Below are 20,518 nucleotides of genomic sequence, written 5' to 3' on the forward strand. Positions count from 1 at the left end.
GTCAGTGGAGTAGGTGAAAGTTCACACTTCAGTAGTATTATTATCACATTGATACTTTCGTTGGTGAGCCTGGATTGATATGGCTTTTATCTGTATGACTGAAAATTCTACTACGAGGCCCTTCCAAGTTCCAGCTAATATATCTGAAAATGTAAGTGCTTTTCAGGAGAAATAGAACAAACTCCGAAGTTTATATGTACATCTTGCATGGATGTAAATTTTTGATGTCAAATATCCAATAAAATGCAGATGTGACAATCACCATTTGTAGGTTGTAAATAGGTGTATAGAGATGAACAACACATTATCATCTGTATATAAGCAATACAAACTCATTGTACTATATGATACAGCTGATACAATAATCAAAAATTGACCCAACCTAAACTCCACCTAATTCGTCACCTGTCTCTCTCGAAGACAGCTAAAAATTAAAATTATTCAAACATGAAATTATGTCTGCTAATTCAAATATAAAAAGTATCGGTTTATCTATCTTCTACCACTTCTGCATGTAAGCAAAGAGTCATTCATTCAACCTAAACAGAACAATTCTAACAACATAATTGTACAAACAAATCTCAACTTCTTATAGTGAAATACAAGAGTAATTTAAATGGGGGGACATTCAAACAATCTGAGTGCTCGAAGCACATTATTAAATATATATGTTCAAAACCTGGTTTGCAATTGTATGCATACATATACATATAATTAAGAACAAATCAAATCATCTAACACTAATCTCCAAAAAAAAAAGAATAATCCGGGAAAAAACAATAATGTATGTAATTAAGGAATTCAATCCTGAGATGGAGCAGAACCTGGCCCTAGATTAGACATTCGGGACACTTGTTTCTTATTGAAAGAGTCTATTTTCTCAAGCTTCAGTCCAGCTCTAAACCTTGCAATAAAGTTATCAGCTTTAGTATCCACATCAGGGCTTGGACAGAACAAAGAAACAGGGGAAGCTGTTGGATCAGCTGCAGGCGAGATATTATCAGCCTCATCAGTATCCGGAGATCCAGAACGTGAGCTGGGATTGCTCTCTATACTCACATAGTCACCTTTTACTACATGCTTCCACTCCGGTATTTTAAATGGTGGTAATGGTGGCGGTGGTCGTATAAAATGAAGCGGCGATGATCCGCCACTGCTTGAATTGTCATCAAAAGAACTGAAAGACTTGAGTTTTATTGGTACTGGAGGTTCGTATGCGGTTGGTGTTTGAATATTGGGTTTGGGCTTGGACACCCGTGCCGCCTTGAATTGCGGTGGGGGTGGAGGTGGAGGTGGTGGCGGTGAAGATGGATATAGATGTAGGTCTGAGGGGATTTTTCTTCTTTTGGCTTTTTTTGATGAGAACAAGTTATGAAAGACAGAAGATGAAGGCCGGGGCGGTGGCGGAGGAGGCGGCGGCGGCGGCTGTGTATGAGTTTTGGGTGCTTGAGATCGATGAAAAAGAGCATCCAGATTGTCAGCACTCCTTTGTCTTTGCCTTTTCTTCTTCTTCTTCTGATAGTATGATGTCAAGAAGTTCTGATCTTTACCTGCATTTCTTTTCTTGTATTCACTTCCTTCGCTCTTTTCCACACGATATTGCAGCGGTGGCAGCGGCGGGGGAGGAGGAGGAATTGAGGATTTCTGCAGGACTTCTGAATCCACAACTCTTACATCTTTGTTACTTTGATATTCACTAGGAAGACTCTCGCTTTCGTATATCCTTTTTGCCTTCTGGTCAGTTGCTCTCCTCCGTGGCGGTGGAGGTGGTGGCGGTGGAGGCGATGGTGGAGGGGGAGGATATGACGGGGGTGAAACATAGGAGGTTTGTTCTAACTTTTGGCCACCTGGTTTGGAATTGACTGCATCATTGTCATCGACATAAATATTTTTCACCTGAATATTGTCATAATCCGCAGATGCATCAGATTGCTTCCAGCTTGGGCGACGATAATAAACAGGGCTATCGTCATAATATCTCCTTTGATCATTAACATTATAATAATCAACTGATGGTGTTGACAAAATTTGTTGACGGAGGTGAAGATCAGGATATGAAGTACTATTCCTTCTTAATCGAGGAGAATTATTATTAGCAGCAGCATAATAATAATTATAGTTACTACTACTGCTACCAGATTCCCTCCGATCAGAGTACTCTTCATACCATCCAGTATCTGGAGCTGATTTCTGGGCAACAACATTGGAACTGACACTGTTGTTCTGAGGAAGATGATAATTATAGTAGTTCTGATTATTATCAGATGTAGTAGTAGTAGTAGTACTCTGTATATCATCAGCAACAACATTATTATAATTTCTGTTGTTGTTTTTACTTATAAATCCGAAGAACAAAGCCACCAAGACAAGGACCAGATTGACAGAATCCCATTTTTTCATAACAGCATTCGACCTCATAAAGAATTTAAGATGTGCAGTGTGTATAGTAGAAGGAATAGCAAACACCATGAAGAAAACTGCGGTTACCAGAAGAATAAACAGCAAGACCCCGGAGCTAAAGATGAGCGAAGACACGCCACGACGGAAGCGATCAACACGACGGACATTGGAGGTGCTCTGCACCCAAAATGGCGTCCCCATTTCCCCATCTTCCTCCTCTTCCATGACTTGTTTTGAGGCCTTAAGAAAAGCTTGTTTGATATCAGTAAGCAAAGCACCTTTTGTTATTTATTGGTGTTTTTGGCTTTTGCTTTCTATGATAAGTTGTAAACTCGAAATGCTTTTGGTGTGCTTTATCTCTGCTTGCTTTAGCAAGTGTATAAAATTATGCAAAAGGTGTGGAGTTTATAAAGAAGTGGAGTTTAGTGGAACGGTGATGCGTATTGTATAATGGACTGCTACGGCTATATATATTGTTAAACTAATTTACGTGTGGGCCCGGTTTGTTTTATGCGTTATGTCACGTGTTTTGCCAACTCTGTAGACAAGTTTCAAGAATGACAGGCTCCCTTTTTTATCGCCGCAGATTGCAATTCAAGATATACATAATAATATTTTTAAATATTTTTAATCATTGGAAGCGGATATTTCATATTTTATATTCTTGTGAAAAAAAATAACATATGCAAGATATATTAAAATTATATTGAATCGTACTTGTATCTTCATTATCTGTTGGGTCATATAATAATGGCTGAACCTAAAAGAAACGTATAAATCACATTTAATTTATTCATGCTCAGGTTTAGTTAATATTGAATTTCTAATTATGCTTAAATAGTTGAAGGAGAGAATTATAACAATGATTAAATTGATTAAAATATTAGTTATGACTTGTGAGTTGTGAGATGGTTTCATGTAAATAAGTTGAATATAAACACGTCAATGACGCGTAACTCTGTTATCCAGCTGGAATTACGATGCGTAAACAATTAGTGATATGTAACAAATTGGGTAACCTTGGTTTTTGTTTACAAGCAGACGATATGTGGTGTATATAGTCTGCGAACGCGGATAAGAAGACGAAAACACTGGCATGTCTTATAATCAAATGTTTTGTTTTAATAATTAAATATATATTTTTAACAAGAATCTCAGAATAAACGAGAATCGGGAACATGAATGAAAGAAATATGTCTTATAATTGGCATCAATTTGTTATTAGTCACTATCGTCGTGAGGAAGAATAATTTCTAGAAAAAATTCAGGATTCATAACTCTATTATTATAACCAAATCAGGCACTCGACCAAACTTTATTGATTTTTACAGGTCTCCAACAATCTACATGACTAGCGTGTTTATGTTATGAAGACGTTTTATAAAGGAAGCAAGTGGTTTGTAAAGAGAACCGAGAGCGGTTCAGCCAGACTGTCCCAACATAATCCGCTTTATGAAACCTGTTCGGATTCTTAGTTATTATTCAAAATAGTCATATACTTAATTTATTGTGACAATATCAAATGAAGTAAATTCTTATGCATCATCACTTAACATGGCGCCTGAGGTTAATGTGTAGAATGCCACGAAGCGGAACAGTCGAATTCAGGTGGTTGTCGAGCCCAATGGGAGTGATCATGTCAGTTTTATAGGGACTAGTTATTCAGGTGATGCTGCTGCTCCTCAGCTCTGTATGCTCTTCGGCTTCTTCATAAAGAGACGCACGCTCTTAACATCCTCCCTATTACTGCTAATAAGGTGCACATTTCCACTTTACTACATGTTATCAACAGTTTTTACTAGTCCTCTTTTACACCCTGCTCCCAAGTTTTTATAAACGAGGAAAGCAATTTAAGTAATTTGCATCCCTCTGTTTCCGCCCTCAAAAAACTAGGATGCAGGGCGGTAGAGCATGCACTGGAATAGGTGTTGATCAGCTAACATGCCTTTAAACTGGTGACAGATATTCGGTTGGAGCCAAAGCTTGCAGAATGGGAAGCTAAGACGTCTAGATGCCATGTATTCGAAGAACCAAAAAGCTGTTTGTAGTAATGGTAAGTTATCATTTAATACGAATATATTCTGTAACTTGAGGTTTTCTGATACCTTGAAAACGCGTAGTACTCTAAAGATTATACAAATGAAAGCAACAATAACACCCATATTAACCAGCAAATACACAATGAGTAATTGGATATTCTAATAATCGGATATTACTTGGAGAGTGAATACACATTTCCACATGACTCCCCATTATTTATCATGGTTTCATAATAACCTCTAAGTTTATTGTATATGTGATGAATCAAACAATAAGATAGCTGCTGCGTCATTCACCAATGTCGGATTTACCCACCTCACTAGAACTAAACTTCTTGATTGTTCTGTTTCACCCGTCAACTAGTTGCTTCCTGAAAGCACAAACAGCAGCCAAACAGACAATTCAAAATATTCAGAACTACTTTAAATACAATAACACAATTGAAGCATTCTCATATAATGTAACTGACCATGACTGCTATAAGGTTTTGTGTTGTGACCTGATGTAAAACTTGACTTTCCTTTTCCTGGCTGAGTATCCAAGCTGTGTGAACCAGGATCTTGGCTATAAGCATCCTTAGCAATGGTTTTCTCTGATGATTCGCTTTCTGCTTCGAATTCTGGTTCTGGGTTGTTTGGTGCCTCAGCAAATTGCTTTCTCTTTGATCTGGCTCTCCTGTTCTGAAACCAATTATATACATTTGTTTCAGAAATGGGACCATGTTGTGATAGCTCGGCAGTTAACTCTTTTATCTTCTGCTTGCTAGGAGTTCCAATGCCTTCCTCAAACACGCGCTCAAGTTTTTGAAGTTGCACTGGTGTTGGAGTCCATCTGTGCCTTGTCGTGATCTTGCTGCCACCATATGTCATTAACGGATCACAGTATAAACCTCCGAGGCCTGCTTCAGAAAAGAGCAAGTATCCAAAATATTTACTCAAATGTGAATCAAAGAATAAAAAAAAAAAAATTACTCTTGGCTCACATGCTATTTTAGCATCAAGTCCTTCTATCTACACATAGAAATCCTAATCCAGCATTTCATACTTTTGAGCATTAACGCCCTTTTTCTTAATCTCAGTACAAACGCTTTAAACTAATCTTACCTGAGAATATTACAAATAACTCATGCAATATACTTCATTTTGCTAGCAGGAAATACCTAAAAACAAACAGGACAATTAGTTACTTCATGAATGCTGCAAGCCTTTCGCAAGAACTTCTTGTTTCCACTACACCTGTAGTAACTGAAATATCCTGGTTGTCGTGGTTTTCTTTTATTGAAAAATCAAATAGGATCAAAAAATGTTGCATTCTATAATCACTGCTGAGTGCTCAACTGGACATGAATTCACATCTGAATTATGTGTATCAGGTATAAAACAAAGAGTGATGCTAGGTCCATAGAAACATATACAAAAATATGCAGACAATGACTTAGATTCCATATCATTCTCTCTGTTGCATACAGATCTCAAATATGTACATCAGTTGATGATGCAGAACAGGTTTTAAATCACAAAAATATTCAAAAATACACATAATTTTTAATAGAACAGCCGAAAAAATTCACAAGAGAGAGTAAAGTTCATGCATCACAAAAACATAATGATACCATCAAGTTAAGGCCTTTATTCACAAACCCTCAAGAAACACTATCAAATAATTAAGTCCTCATCATCATCCGAAAATCCCACAAACCAATTAATCAAACACTAAAACCCCGAAACAAAAATCGACAAGACCGCATAATATGAGCAAGGGTAAGCAAGTGAAGAAGAAAGTGAAAAGCATAGGTACCAGCAGTAAGATCCTGTTGAGCAGAAAAAAACCTATGCATCTCAGCAAGCTGCTGAGACAGAGTAGCATAAGCAGAGATCTGCTTCCTCAAAACTTCAATCTGCTCATCTGTCATGACCTTCATGCACAACCCATCAACATCACCATCAGTATTATAAAGTATATCATTATTATTTTCACTGTGGTTTTGGTAGTGCTGTGCTTCTTGGTTGGTGTTGACTTCCATTGACCTTGTGATCAGCTCTAGCTCTTCCTCCGTGACTAAATAATCTTTAATCATAACGATGCATAACACCTTGTGGATTCTGAGAGAATGAGTTTATATAGTTGTAGTCGGGTATTGTATATTGGTATAATTCATTTAGCATAAATAAGAAAAAGTCTTGGGTGGATTATATATGGAATGTCCCTACATTCATGCGGGTCGCGCGCTGGAGAATGAGCAGACTTTGGTACAAGTGTGGTGCCAACAAATGGACAACATTTTTCCAAGATAAATTAGTTTATATTTTTATTTGGTTAATAATAACTTCAGCATATTGGAAGGTTGGGAGTTGAGAATGGACCTCAAGTCAAAGTTATAGAGCTATTCATCATGATGCAAGAGTATTTGGTTTAATTTTTATAGCTTCGACTGCCTTTATTATGTTAATCTTTTGAGATTTGGTTGTTTGGTAAAGTTTCTTAATTTCAGAATGATATCAATTAGCATCAATTAATATCAATTGAAGATTTTTGATGTGGAAAACATATATAAATGAGTTACCTTAATGATAAAATTTTGTACCCTGACAAAAAAAAAATGATAAAATTTTGTACCAAAATTTATTTTTAAAATTGTAATTTATGATTTAATATTATTTAATAGTTGGGAGATTTAAAATGTTCGTCTAAGTATTTTTGACTTATTGATAACTTATGAGTTATTGAAGATATAATTATAATTATAAAAATAAAAGTGATTTATGATTATTTTTTTTGGAGAGAGTGATTTATGATTAATGGGTAATTTTTATCAAAAAATTAAAAATATTACTAAAAAAATGTCAAACTAACTAGTGCCTTTAATTTTAAGTAAGTTTATGGCTTATTTTTAAGTTTAAATTAGTTTATGACGTATTAAAGAAACAAATATTTTTCGTTTAAAGTTGGAAACAACTTTAATTCTTGCCCTTGAATTGCCTCTTTTTTGTCAAATAACAAATATAAAAACACTTTATAATATTTATATTCAAAAAATCCCTCCCATATCAACAATAAAATTAAAAAAAAGACATGAAAGTGTCGTAATACAAGTTGATATTATATATAAAATCCTCTCATACAAATATAAATCAACCAAAAATATTATATGTAGCAGAACTTCAATATCCCCTGCGATATCAAAATCTTCTAAATACAAAATTAGTCAAATATCGAACATAAATCACTCCATATTGGGTTCACCAACAGTTCCTCTTATATATGTAAATATTATCATATAACAAAATTTTCTAAATACAAAACTAGTCAAATATCGAACATAAATCACTCCATATTGGGCAGGGGTGTTCATCAAACCGCACCGCAAAATGCGGTTCTTAATTTATGCGGTGTGGTTGCGGGTTAGGATTTTTACAAACCGCGCGGTGCGGTGTGGGCTGTGGTTTTATATTTATTTAGTGCAGTTTGAACTGCACCGCATATAATATTATAATATAAAATATATTTATTATATTTATATTATGTATTTATATATATTTTTAGTTATATAATTTTGTTTACATACTATTTTAGTAATGAGTTAGTTGATATATAAAAGATAACTAGCGTAAAAGCCCGTTCAAGGCACGGGCATGTTATATAACTAACATATACTTTCGAGTTTCGAATATCACATTTTACGATTTGGTATGTTGTATAACTAACATATACTTTCGAGTTTCAAATATCAATGCTTTACGATTTTGTATGTGCTTTTTAAAAAAGTTCAGCAGTATCTTGTGTTTGTTTTACAATATGCTCCTTTATTTTATAGTACGTGTGTGTCAAAACGTGCTGCTAACCATCAAAATACGTCTCGATATAAAGACAAAAACTTTCTTAGGGTTTTTCCAAATTAGAATCTGATATTAAAATGACAGCAAAAACATAATTTTGAATGAGGCCACTCATTTTGAGTTATCCGGATTGAGTTTAAACACAAACTCCTTCTATCCGGTGTATGTTCGAGTATAGAATCAGAAGATAGACTCATTCTCCTTTGAGAATTTTTTTTTTGACCGGTCCATTATGTAAAAATTCAATGTACGAGTTTAACACAAATAAGTTGAAGGAGCCATCCTTATCTTGCGCATTAAGATCCAAAACCCTGTGACAGGATATAGTTTAAAAATTAAATCTGAATGAGTTAAATGAGTAGAAGTAAAGATCATATATATGGTGAAAAATAACAATCAAGGGAGTCTTGCAGGTGCAACTATTCTTCTAATTTGCTTCTTTCATTCGCTCAAAAATTAAGGTGACATGCTTGATGCATATTGAATTATAATAATTATTGTATATTTTTATTCACAGAAAGGAGAGTAAAGTTAATTTCATATAGATAGTTAATAAAGTGTTACCAAGACTCTTTCATTGGCTGCTTGTTTCTACTATTGTGTCTACAAGCGCAGATTCTTTGTTAAAGGATAATTTACTCACCCCATAAAGCTTGTTAATTCTAAACTTTGATAATTGAAAGTGTCAAGTATGTGTACTCCTCTATATGCATGTTACTATTTACTTATTTTCTGATAGCCACTTGGGATTACTATATATATGGTTTGATGATGATATATACCACAATCGAAAGCAACACCCACAAAATAAACTTGTACCCGAAGCTTATTATGAGAACACCGCAGGATCTAGTTTTTTCAATGACATCCTTTCCTTAAAGCTTATGAGTATCATAATTGACAAATCATTGGAATTCGCATATTCTATAATTGTTGAAGCCACTTGCAACTTTAGCCTGGCTAACAAGATTAGTAAAGGAGGTTTGGTTCTGTTTACTACACAGAACTAAAAGGATAGGTTAGTGCCTATGCAATTCAGTTTTAAGAATGCATACTTAACAAAAACACAGATATAATATATAGCATGGCCCATGAGGACTGGCTAATGAAGTTAAAAAGGTCTTCTTTGTTGGAAACTAAATTTCATGTTAAAATATTAAACTTTTATATGATAAGCTAAACTAATATATGCTAACTAAAGTTTCAGGTTGGACTTTTGGATCATTTATCTATTGTTATATGTCCTTGCAAATACATGTTCTCATCTAATTGCAAAAGCTTTGATGTCAATGAACACTCAAATTCTTATGTTTACCCTACTACACTCTGAATATTTCATGCGTGATCAAAATAGAAAAGCGGAACATACCTGCGTTGTCATGTGTTTGTATCATTGTCTGTCGAATTTAATATAAGATTCACAAATGATGGGCTTCCAGTGGGAGCCAAATACAACAGGCAATTATCCAATGACCATAACTTGCTTCTCTGAGGCTCCTGAGGTTCTGAACTGCAACATATAGTGGCAATAATATTCAAGAAATGTTATCATAATCAAAAGACATGAAACAATAAGTTATTATTATTTTGTATTCTCATTCACTTTCGCTCTACTTTCAACAATTATTATAATTAGATAGCACGTAGTCTTTCACCGCATTTAATTTAGTTTCATCTACTTATGCTTCTGTTGGAACTTAGAACTGAGTGATGCTTTTAATATAGGCTTGTCTCTAACTACGAATCAAGCTACATTTGACCTTTTGATGGTCGAATATCATCTGTTTGGATTACCCTACTATCGAGGACAGAAATCAAAGACCTGGACCATCTTGGAAGTAAAAGGAAAATGAAGAAAGGACAAGTCAAAAGTAAACGCATAAGATAAATTTGCAATAGAGATAAATTTAAAAAGAACTATGAAGCTAACCATTTTTGCTTTGGATCAGTGAAAACAGAACATTAATGCATCGAAGATGTTTAAGTGGGAGTACTTTGTTGGCCAAAAGAAGCAAATGCACAAAATAAGCAATGACATAAATAGTATACATTTCTAAAATTGTCAACCTTGCCTCAAATATATGTCGGCATCAGCTTTGACATAGAATTCATAATCATAAAGTGCATAGGCGGCTTTAAAGAAGGACAACCTGATATAAATGCACAAGTTTGTATGAGTTTCGAATTATGAATTCTCACCGACATGAAATTAATGTAAGGACTAATTTATATGGGAGCTTACTATACTCATCTTTGATATCCAAGAGCATGAATTCATTAAATTTTGCCACCTCCCTCACATGTTCTGACACATTTGCTTTATCTCCTGTTCTACCGATGATAAATATGATGACGAAGCCAGTGGCTTCTTCCAAGCTGCCAAATCCATTTATAGAAGATGATCATTAAACATACAATAGTGTAAAAAAGAGTGTGCAGAGGGGAAAAAAATGCTGATTCTTAGTTGCCTTGAGAGAGAGTAAACAGAAAACTAAGCGATAAAACTCAATATTCTCTGCTTTAATGATCAAATATTTGTGGGACTTATAATGCGCTCGTATTTAATGATCTGATATCACTTAATAATAGAACAAAACACAGTTCACTAACAAATTATCCATTATATAAAATAAAAAAAAGATGCATATAGATACCAAAATGATATGTGAATTCTGAAAAACAAAAAACTATTAAATAAAAGTGAGAATTACGAAGTTTGACAAATATGCCTCTTGAATTTTACTAAGTATGATATAAACATAGGGAGCTTCTAGAAGTCAGGGAGATGGTTTATCCTGGAAGTAGAGATCAAAGAACCCAGAGAGTACAAGTTCATGTTCTGTTGGCTCTTTGCTACTTTGGCTATCATATGCAGTCCATTGTAAGTGTATCTAATGCAAGAATAAGTTGTTAGTTTTGTCCTTCAATTCTCAAGTCTAAACACTCTAGTCATTAAAACAGATATCATATACCACCTGATAATATGTTCTCATTGTACTTAATATAATTCTATTGACTTATATGTTATAGTTGTCCAAAACCAGATTCCAATATAATGGAGATCGATAACCTATGAACATACCTCTTCCGTAGTGGGTTGTAGATTCTTTTTGAACATAATTGGATTACCAACCACCACACAGCTCCTCTTATTCTACGAAATCCATCACGAGTCTGCTCGGAACCTCCAGTATCCTTCTGCCATTACTGAGTCAATAACAAACCAACAAAAATCATGTCTTAATTACCAAGCTCTTGCAAGTTCACATCTGGGGCAAGAAAAGAACCCTCTTTCATCTTGTTTGTATGGATTTGAATGATTTGCAGGCGGCCATTCTCAGCAGGAAGGCTAATCTGTACTTGTACTTCTAAACGCCCAGGTCTGTAACATATAAGTAGTCTCTGAGCACAAATTTATGCGTACATGAATTGTATGTGCATATATAAGTAATGTTAAGTAGTTAACAGAACCAAATTGTGCAGGGCATGCATCACCTTAAAAGAGCTTCGTCAAGCAAATCTTTCCTATTCGTCATTCCGATGAGTAGAACATTATTTAGAGCTTCCACACCATCTATCTAAATATAAATTGATTACCAGCCAGATAGTGTCATTAGTCAACTCTTAGAGCACAGAAATATCAGTTCTGACATGAACTAAAAGATCCTAAACCAACCTTTGTACGAAGCTGGTTGACAATGCTATCATGAACTCCAGTACCATCTTTAGTGGAACTTCTGGTCTGCAAAAAGGAATAGAATATACATTGCATGTCAGCACAAACATTTTACAAATTAAATTAATGACATGTATGTATGATTTCAATTTATAACTGAAACAGAGCCGTAGTAAAGGTTTTTGTAGCCCTATGCCCTCAAGTAACAAATGCAGAAGCAAAATTATCTGAAGCAAAGTGAAGACCAGAGAACTATAAAATGTGTGTGTGTGTGTGTTGAGAGAGAGAAACTCTGAGTCGTATAAACATAAATAGGAACTCCAGGTTCACTGAGAAAAGTTCCCTACCTTACAGATGGCATCGATTTCATCATAAATGATAACATGCAGGTCACTTTCATTCCCTACAAGTAAGATAAGAGGATATTTACGATCACGAATACAAAGATGTGCTTATAGCCAGAATTCATCATTACCTCATGATCTTTGGTCTTCTTCAGCATCGACAAATAATTCCCTTACATTCTTTTCTGTTTCTCCAACAAATTTACTCAAGACTTCTGGTCCATTGACAATCTATAATTAATCGCCAAAAGGTTGGACCTGCCATTAGTAGATGATTACAAAAACTATTTTTTTATTTGGAGTGGCAAATCGAGAAATTTGTTATTTCAGAAATACCATGCCTAATAATGGAACATAAACTAAAGAAACAAGTAAAAATTTATTTTGGAAAATGATTATATCTGAAAGCTGCAACCAAGTTGTCTCAACATCTAAGAAATTGAGTAACATGAGGACAAGAAATTTTGCAGTTGAATTCGCACCGGCATCTTTGCTTGGTTATATGAATTAGATATTATGTAACAATTAACAAAGACAGAAGGATTATTCTATACTAACCTTGACAACTCTTATTCCATACCTTTGGGTCCTTTCCATTTAACATCTTCCCAATCTGATGAGCCTTTAGAGTACTGCCAGTACCAGGAGGTCCATAGAGCAGCATTCCTTTGACATGCTTAATGCCAAGTCTGACTGTTCTTGCTCGCGTACGGTAGCTTCGTTCACGGTATGGACATAATCATTTCCCTGATACTCTAGCATTTTTTTTTGCCCTGTTGTCATAACCTGCAAGTCATGACACCTAAAGCCAAATTTTGAGATCTGTATATCTGTAGTGATGCTAAAAAATTGATTTTCACAGTAAAAAAAAAACTATGCTTATCCTGGAAAGAAATTCCACTTCAGCAGTTCATTAATCCTTGTTTAATTTTATACATACTTCTACATATCATATCTTTCACTCACATCCTCCCTGGAGGGCTTATATAATTAACTGTTGTATATAAGCTACAGAGAAATATAAAGAATTAAAGAGTATTCAAGAGTCATATATTTTGCCTAGATTTCACACACCATCTACAATGGAGAAATTACCTAGTTAACCAGTAAGAATCATGAATAGATTTGGAACAGACCTAAAGATTGAATGATCATACGCTACATATAGACCATCTTGGGCAGGTTTGGTATAATAAGCAAGCGCAATTTTAATTGCCCAAAATACAGATAAGCAAAGATTTCTAATAAATAATCATTTGATATGGAGATGAAAACTTGCATGCCCATGGAGGAAACAACAGAAGCATTTGAAATTATAATTACACACAAAACACATATAAAACTCCAAAACACAAATTTAAATATAATAACTCGACAATTTCACAAATGCATCACTTTCACTAACAATGGTTGTTAAAATGATAAAACAAACCACACGAGAATTCCTTTTCATTATTCCCTTCCAACTCTCTACTTCAAATATTTTTACATTTCATTCGATTTAACCAAACAAAGCCTAATAGTAATATCACTTGAATAACCTGAATATGAATGAAAATGAGCTCCTTCTTGAAATTTCATTCGTTGAAGCATATGAATTTAATTTTTTTTTATCAAATATTAGGATTTCCAGAACAATATTAAATCAAGACATTAACAGAAGCGACTGAGACCCGAAACCCGAAAGGCATTCCTAATAAACATAGAGAAACACATAAAGATATGCACAAACACTGGAATAAAACAAAGTTTAACAAATGCATATATTAATGTGAGAAATGAAGTGGTGCAGAGAAGGAAAAGACCTTCGTCGATTGCGCTTAGCAGTTTCTCGGTCTTGCGCTTCTTCTCCTTTCTCTAAGACCCCAACCGAGGAGAAGCAGCCCAGCACCAAATAAATCGCAGCCAAGTAGAGACAGCTGAGCTAAAGGAAAGAGTTGGCAGAGAATATATACATGGAAAAACTGCTGCATATCAAGAAGAAAACGAAGAGACAATGGCATTTCAGAAATTACGTGTAAATCGAGGGTATTTATGTCATTTCATGGGTATTTGTTTTGCTCTTTTTGCCCCTAGTCCCCTTTTAATATATAGAAGTAGATAAGAAGTTTGGCGTTAAGACAAATCTATTTGATATACTATATTAACTATCGATTTTACATTTTATTAAAACTTTTAGGTTCATATTTTTAATCCGCACGAATCGCATAGACTGCACCGCACCACACCGCATTTGTGTGGTGCGGTTTATGCGGTTTTTGAGTTGCACGGTGTGATGGCGGTTTGAAAATTTAATCAAACCGCATATGCGGATTAGTCTGCGGTTTTGAAGAAAAACCGCACCGTCCGCACCGCGAACACCCCTAATATTAGGTCACCAACTTTTTTTCTTATATATGTAAATATTATCATATAATTTTTTTGTTAGAGGGATAAAAATAAGTACACAATTTTATGAAAAATATATCAAAAATATAAAAGAAAATCAACAAAAAATCAATCATAATAAATGATGTCGCAAACAATCCAATAATAGTATACGATTATACGAAGTCAAAAACAGAAATAAGACGTGATAAAAGAATTAGACAAGAGCTTAATTATGAACAAGTAATTATGACTTATAAAAAAATAATTTTATATTCTATTTTTGTTTAATTAATAGTTATAATTATATTAATACATAATTCATCAATTTAATTTTTAAATATATTAAAAATATTGCTGGCAAAAAATATATTAAAAATAAAATCAATATACTTATATAAAGGAGAAGCGAGGGGCGTGTAGGTGGCGCCTCTCACATCGATCCGTTCTATTTTTCTAATTTCTGAAATTTTTGGATAAAAAATATCAATAATTGGAGCTACCTTTTTTAGTTTCAGATATATTATAAGCAAATTCATGAATCTGATTTTATTTTAGATTATTTATGGAATATAGTAGCTTGAAAGTTTTAATCTGATTTTGTTTTTATATAACTGAAATTTTTGGATAAAAAATATCAAAAATTAGAACTACCTTTTTTAGTTTCGGATATATTAGAAGCAAGTTTCAGGATCTGATTTTGTTTCAGATTATTTATGGAACATAGTAGCTTGAAAGTTTTAATTTGATTTTGTTTCTATATAAAGGAGAAGCGAGGGGCGTGTAGGTGGCGCCTCTCACATCGCTCTGTTCTATTTTTCTAATTTTCTGGAATTTTCGCAAGTTTCAGATTATTTATAGAATATAGCAGCTTGAAAGTTTTAATCTGATTTTGTTTCGGATTATTTAATTATGGAAAAGAGTAACACACACAAGTCTTTCTGCACTTGTAAATACCCCTATAGGTTGTAGGGTTTTGGATCATCTAAACACAACATACTTTGTCTCAATACCACAACCCTACCTCTCTCTGGTGATAATTTTCTTGCTCGATTTCTAACTCGGAAGTGCCGTTCTTCTACAATGATAAGTGAAGGCTGTTTATACGGTATTAAAAAAATAAAGGTTTTTCAAGTAAAAGTAGTTATAGACCGTTATGTGGGAGTCGACAAATCCAAACACGGGAGAAAAATATAGTCTTGACATGATATTGATGGATGATATCAATAAATTAACTATTAGTGATGTATGTTTGTTGGTTATTCTTTTATAATATTTTCTTTTTTTCATCGGACATGTTTGTTGTTGTTAATTTTTTATATGATTTACATTGTACACGGAAAAATATTATTCATCATTATCTGTTTTCTCCGTTCAAGCAACTTTTAAGTGAAGACTGTTCATACAGTATTATTGTTACAAGTAAGGGTAGTTATAAACTGTTATCTCACGGATTTAAGTTAGATGTTTTTGTGCACAATCAATCGAAAAAAATTTGGAGGAAGGTGACAATGTAAGAACATGATTACTTTTTTAAAAAAACACAAATAAAATTAAGATTCGTCGTGCTTTAAATTGTTAATTACGTGTAGAAATTTATTTTCATTTTTTTACCATGAATTATAGTCCAATTTTACAATTTTATATATTAGTATTAGCATTTTACAAATATTAATATTGAATCATTAATATATTTTTTATAGGCCGCCGCACCGCGCGGTTTCTCACCTTTATAAAATAATAAAAAGACTCGCCTGTACACTGGTATAAATTTAGAGGAGGGAGGACTAATACGAACACTTGGCTAGGGTTTATCATTCTCAATCAAGCCTCTTTCTCTACCTCCACCATGGGATCCAAACACAAAGACAAGAAGAAACACAAATCCCATGAAAACCCACAAACCCAATTAGATCTTGATGATTTTGAACAAGACAACAACGCAAACAATGATGACAATCTTGTTGAAACAGAGCCCAAAAAGCCCAAGAACAAGAACAAGAAAAAGAAAGAGACTCTAGATGTCAAGATTCAGACAATCCACGCTAAGTCCGACAAGATTTCTCCCCTCGTTGGCTACTTTCCGACCACCTTCGACCCATTTAAGGGCTCAGGTTCGTCGTCTGTGGATGAGAATTCGGAGGTTACTGTGTACCAGAATGTGCAGAGGAGCAGTAGGTACCAGGTGGTTGTGAAGCCTAATGGGTCTGATGTTAATTTTGTGGGGACTAATTATTCCGGTGAAGCTGCTGCTCCTCAGATATGTACCTATGCTCTCGGGGTTCTCGATAAGGAGACACAGACTCTTAGGATTGTGCCAATCACTTCTAACAAGGTATATGTTTGTATGGAATTTTGTTTTATTTTATTGAATATGATTGTATGATTTTTCTGTAAAGTTCAACTATTTGAAGGATTTTGAATGGGGTGGTTATTATTGGTGTCACATTATGAATTCCTGATCAAAACGATGTGTTTATCCTTGGTGTGAATTTGAAACAGAGAAGAGATGTAGCTTTGGGTATAGTTAATGATGCATTGTTATAGTTAACTTTGTGGGGTATCAATTGGTGAATGATGAGAGATACTTTTGCTTATCGCTTCTAACACGCAAGAAGTCAAGAACGCGGTTGTTATTTGATGGATTGAAGTGTTTTATACAGAGCTTAGTTTGGGAACCTTGAGCTGTAATTAAGTACTTGACCCATTTTGGTGTTTTTCTTTTGTTTTTGAATATTTCAGCCAAAATCAGTTAGGGGCAATTTGACAAAAGATCGTCGAATTTTATAGCATTCAAGTCTTACTTTGACATGGTTTGGTCTTCTCTAGTATTCAACTCATGTCTTAGTTGTAGAATCTGGCTGTACTTTGAGATACTATATGATCATTTATCTTTGCTTAACTGTCTCTGCCTGTTAGAAATCATTGAGTTTAAATTTAATCTTTGCAATCTCCACTTGACATTCTATGAACATTTTTTTGGTCCTTTATTAGACCTTTAAATATTTCTATAAGCGAGTGTGCTGTGTGCAAGCTCTGTTTTCATAGGAAATATTTGTTTTTAGTTGAACATCACTCTCTCTCTCTCTCGAGTTTTGGGCATGCACTTTCTTCAGTTGGTTAGGGACTTAGGATTGAGTGAACGACTTACCTGCCTTTTTTCCTGGTGGCAGATATTTAGGTTGGAGCCCAACTTTGGAGAATCAGACACTACTCAAGATGAAGCTCAACAAATTTTGAAGGATGAAGTCAGCAGAGAAGAGAGAACTCAAAACCTAAGACGACTCGACACTATGTTTTCAACAAAGAAGACTATAACTAAGGTATTTAGGACGAGAATTATAACTATTAACACCAGATCTCCGTTTGATACAGCACTTGTTTTCGAGAAAAATGTTTTCCTGATCTCTGGTGTTTGTTTATTCTTAAGAATATTTTTTCTTGATCAGCTGATTATTCGGAAATTGTTTGATTTAGGAATATATATTCCTAATTCCTGTGTTTGTTTAGTTTAGGAGTGATAAAATATATTTCAGAGGTGGAGAAGTCCTTTGGAAAATGCTATACTAGAGAAAATGGTGTTCCTTTTTCAAGGAGCAGAAAATGTTTTCTAAGTTCTGAACATCTCTCGCCATTCTTCATTTTTTTAACGATAGTCAAAAAGATAAAATGTACGTGTTCCCCAGAAATTGCGGACCACGTGATTCTGTGATTCAACTTTCAATGTACTAAGTTTAGTCAGTATTGATATATATTATGAGGAAAATGTGAACTGTAAAAATCTCAAAAAAAAAAAAAAAATCCTGTTTTTATGTTGGGTTCTGAAAATAATCATGGTACCTACACTACTAAACAAAACAAGCTTTAATTAGACTACGACGTCTTGCTAATAGTATAATTCTTATGGTTTTTATTATATTTTTTTAAGGAAAGTAAGGTAACAATATGGTTATCATATACTGCAGAATAAGAAAATAGATTCTTTGCGTCAAAAACAAGATCCTGAATCCAAGGAGGATTTGGAAAAGTCGTTGAAGGATGTCAAGGTTAACACTGAGGCTATTGATGCTGGAGGCACTAATGTTCGTAACATCCCATTCCATGATATGTCTGCCTCTACACCCGAGAAGGCATATCCTCTTGAAAAGATCATTGAAAAAGCAGAATGGGACTACCTTGGCGATTTACTCAAAATTACTGAAGGAGCGGGAGTTACACCAGACACCTACCCAATCTTTGTTTGTAACAGAGTGAATAAATTGAAAGATATTAAGGTATGCATATTGTTGTCTATTTATGTTTAATATGATATGTGCCCTCCAAACTATAGGAATTGTACAGTTGTTCTGGTCTTCTCTTTCATATTTCCTCCCTCTTACCAAAACCCTTCAATATTATCATCCATCTCTTTCTTAAAACCCTTTAATTTTGTCAGACACGGTATGGGTATGGCTTGCGGGCATGGGTACACTCCACACTAAAGTAGTCCAATCCAAAAATAAAATTTGAATCTCTGTTACTTGTATGTGTGGAGGACTTCAGAATCCTATAGATTATGTGTTATGGGTACTATTATGTTATAATGATAAATTTGTTGGGAATAGATTATCTATTTAAGTATATTATAAAACATAAAAAATATGTGATTCACCCTTGAATGTCGAGTCCCAGTGTCATGTAAAATTTGTATCCCTATCAAGAATCCTAATACTTTGACACTCGGATTTGTACTCTTGTTAAACTCTGTAAGCTGATTTTGGGTATCGTAGTTTTTCTTCAAGTTGTATGATTGAGAAAATGTTTTGTGTAAGCACTTGAGAGATCTTGTACTGAACTAACTTATAAATGTTTCTTGACTGTGTTTAGTGCATACTATGATCTGAAAAAGGGGTAAATTAATTGCAGCTAAACAAACAACTGGAGCACATCTTACTAGTCTGTTTTTACCTTGCTATCTGAAATTTGATGTGTTTTTTCTTCAGGATGAGTACCAGAGGAGTACGGTTGCTAGTGTTCTACAGTACATTACGCATCTTATCAAGTACAAAGACAAGCATTCAATGGATCATTACAGGTCTGTGAAACATCACAAATTTCCAAGCATATTGGAAGGAAAGTTTCGAACCATGTTTAATGAACCAGGTGCAAAAAGACTCGCAGCTGAGAAGCATAAATTTCTTATTAGCCATGTCTTGGTGCTAACTCTTTTTGTTGATGGCTATAAGTCTGACACCTCAGATATAGCCAAAGATCTAAAGATAAGTGTTGTAGATTTAAGAAAACATTGGGCAGAGTTGGGCTGCAAATTAGTTCGTGAGAAATCTACAACATTTGCTACCCTTCCTCTCCCATTGACCTTCCCAGTTATTAGGCAAAAGAAGCGAAAAAGGTAGACTGATGCAGTTGAGAGTTCTTTTGCCAGAGTATGATTCAAGCTTCAAAGCTGGTTTTTTGTGGGTGTGCCCCTGGAAATTATATTTCTTTTATCTTTCTTTAGGCTTGTCTTTTGAATTTCAATCATGTTTCATATGAATTCGGTGAAAGTTGGGGAGAACTATGATTATGTGCTTATTGCAGTCTGCAGACAGTAGTGAGATACAAGTGACTTGCACATTAAAAATACCAGCAATTACTTCCTATTTATTTGATTCAATTAAGTCAGTCTGATTTATTTCGTTACTTTTTGAAATACTAAACGCATCTTATTTACTCAAATACTTGGTTCTAGAAATTAGAATAAAAGTGTAATTTGTTTTCAAAATGATTCCTTATTTTAACACTCACATGTAGTCAATATGTTTGTTTTTTTTTTTTTTTTAAACTTACTAGCTCAATTCATTCAAATCAACAAGTCA

General features: G+C 34.2%; 3 protein-coding genes and 1 long non-coding RNA gene across 9 annotated transcripts; 1 reads left to right on the forward strand and 3 right to left on the reverse strand.

The window, feature by feature from the left end:
* Positions 1 to 627: 627 nt before the first annotated feature.
* Positions 628 to 2,836, reverse strand: LOC108195094 (formin-like protein 20). Its single transcript, XM_017362027.2, has one exon. It carries the CDS (start codon positions 2,623 to 2,625, stop codon positions 802 to 804), a length of 1,824 nt encoding a protein of 607 aa, XP_017217516.1. The 5' UTR covers positions 2,626 to 2,836; the 3' UTR covers positions 628 to 801.
* A 1,684-nt stretch (positions 2,837 to 4,520) lies between these two features.
* LOC108194065 (WUSCHEL-related homeobox 8) lies at positions 4,521 to 6,677 on the reverse strand. 4 transcript variants are annotated; one of them, XM_017360958.2, is made up of 3 exons: positions 6,238 to 6,677; positions 4,910 to 5,338; positions 4,521 to 4,810 (listed from the first exon to the last, which is right to left on the reverse strand). In XM_017360958.2, the coding sequence occupies exons 1-3, from the start codon at positions 6,515 to 6,517 to the stop codon at positions 4,800 to 4,802; spliced, it is 720 nt and encodes a 239-aa protein (XP_017216447.1). In that variant the 5' UTR covers positions 6,518 to 6,677; the 3' UTR covers positions 4,521 to 4,799. The 4 variants fall into 4 exon arrangements, with proteins under 4 accessions (XP_017216447.1, XP_017216449.1, XP_063936787.1 ...); XM_017360960.2 differs by having other exon boundaries at positions 4,940 to 5,341; positions 6,238 to 6,635; XM_064080717.1 differs by having other exon boundaries at positions 4,940 to 5,338; positions 6,238 to 6,631.
* A 1,574-nt stretch (positions 6,678 to 8,251) lies between these two features.
* On the reverse strand, positions 8,252 to 14,230 carry LOC108195501 (uncharacterized). Of its 3 annotated transcripts, none has more exons than XR_010285768.1 (11): positions 14,102 to 14,230; positions 12,877 to 13,098; positions 12,428 to 12,554; positions 12,300 to 12,355; positions 11,953 to 12,018; positions 11,772 to 11,854; positions 11,525 to 11,658; positions 10,519 to 10,652; positions 10,344 to 10,426; positions 9,646 to 9,786; positions 8,252 to 8,587 (listed from the first exon to the last, which is right to left on the reverse strand). It is a non-coding gene; the product is annotated as an uncharacterized LOC108195501 (long non-coding RNA). The 3 variants fall into 3 exon arrangements; XR_010285766.1 differs by having other exon boundaries at positions 11,359 to 11,658; XR_010285767.1 differs by lacking the exons at positions 10,344 to 10,426; positions 10,519 to 10,652 and having other exon boundaries at positions 11,359 to 11,658.
* Positions 14,231 to 16,432: 2,202 nt separating this feature from the next.
* On the forward strand, positions 16,433 to 20,338 carry LOC108196796 (DNA-directed RNA polymerase I subunit rpa49). Its single transcript, XM_017364232.2, has 4 exons — positions 16,433 to 16,998; positions 17,837 to 17,986; positions 18,629 to 18,937; positions 19,646 to 20,338. Exons 1-4 carry the CDS (start codon positions 16,513 to 16,515, stop codon positions 20,054 to 20,056), a joined length of 1,356 nt encoding a protein of 451 aa, XP_017219721.1. The 5' UTR covers positions 16,433 to 16,512; the 3' UTR covers positions 20,057 to 20,338.
* Positions 20,339 to 20,518: the final 180 nt, after the last annotated feature.

This window comes from Daucus carota, chromosome 7, assembly GCF_001625215.2.
Source record: "Daucus carota subsp. sativus chromosome 7, DH1 v3.0, whole genome shotgun sequence".
Taxonomy (NCBI): Eukaryota; Viridiplantae; Streptophyta; class Magnoliopsida; order Apiales; family Apiaceae; genus Daucus; species Daucus carota.

Bases quoted from the DNA above. Each gene is read 5' to 3' on its own strand.
- LOC108194065 (XM_017360957.2), bottom strand. From the start codon at position 6,517: ATGATTAAAGATTATTTAGTCACGGAGGAAGAGCTAGAGCTGATCACA. The intron at 5,342-6,237 runs GTACCTATGCTT...TCTTTTCTGAAG, and splicing joins TCAACAGGATCTTACTGCTG to CAGGCCTCGGAGGTTTATAC.
- LOC108196796 (XM_017364232.2), top strand. From the start codon at position 16,513: ATGGGATCCAAACACAAAGACAAGAAGAAACACAAATCCCATGAAAAC. The intron at 16,999-17,836 runs GTATATGTTTGT...TCCTGGTGGCAG, and splicing joins TGCCAATCACTTCTAACAAG to ATATTTAGGTTGGAGCCCAA. The intron at 18,938-19,645 runs GTATGCATATTG...TTTTTTCTTCAG, and splicing joins ATAAATTGAAAGATATTAAG to GATGAGTACCAGAGGAGTAC.
- LOC108195094 (XM_017362027.2), bottom strand. From the start codon at position 2,625: ATGGAAGAGGAGGAAGATGGGGAAATGGGGACGCCATTTTGGGTGCAG.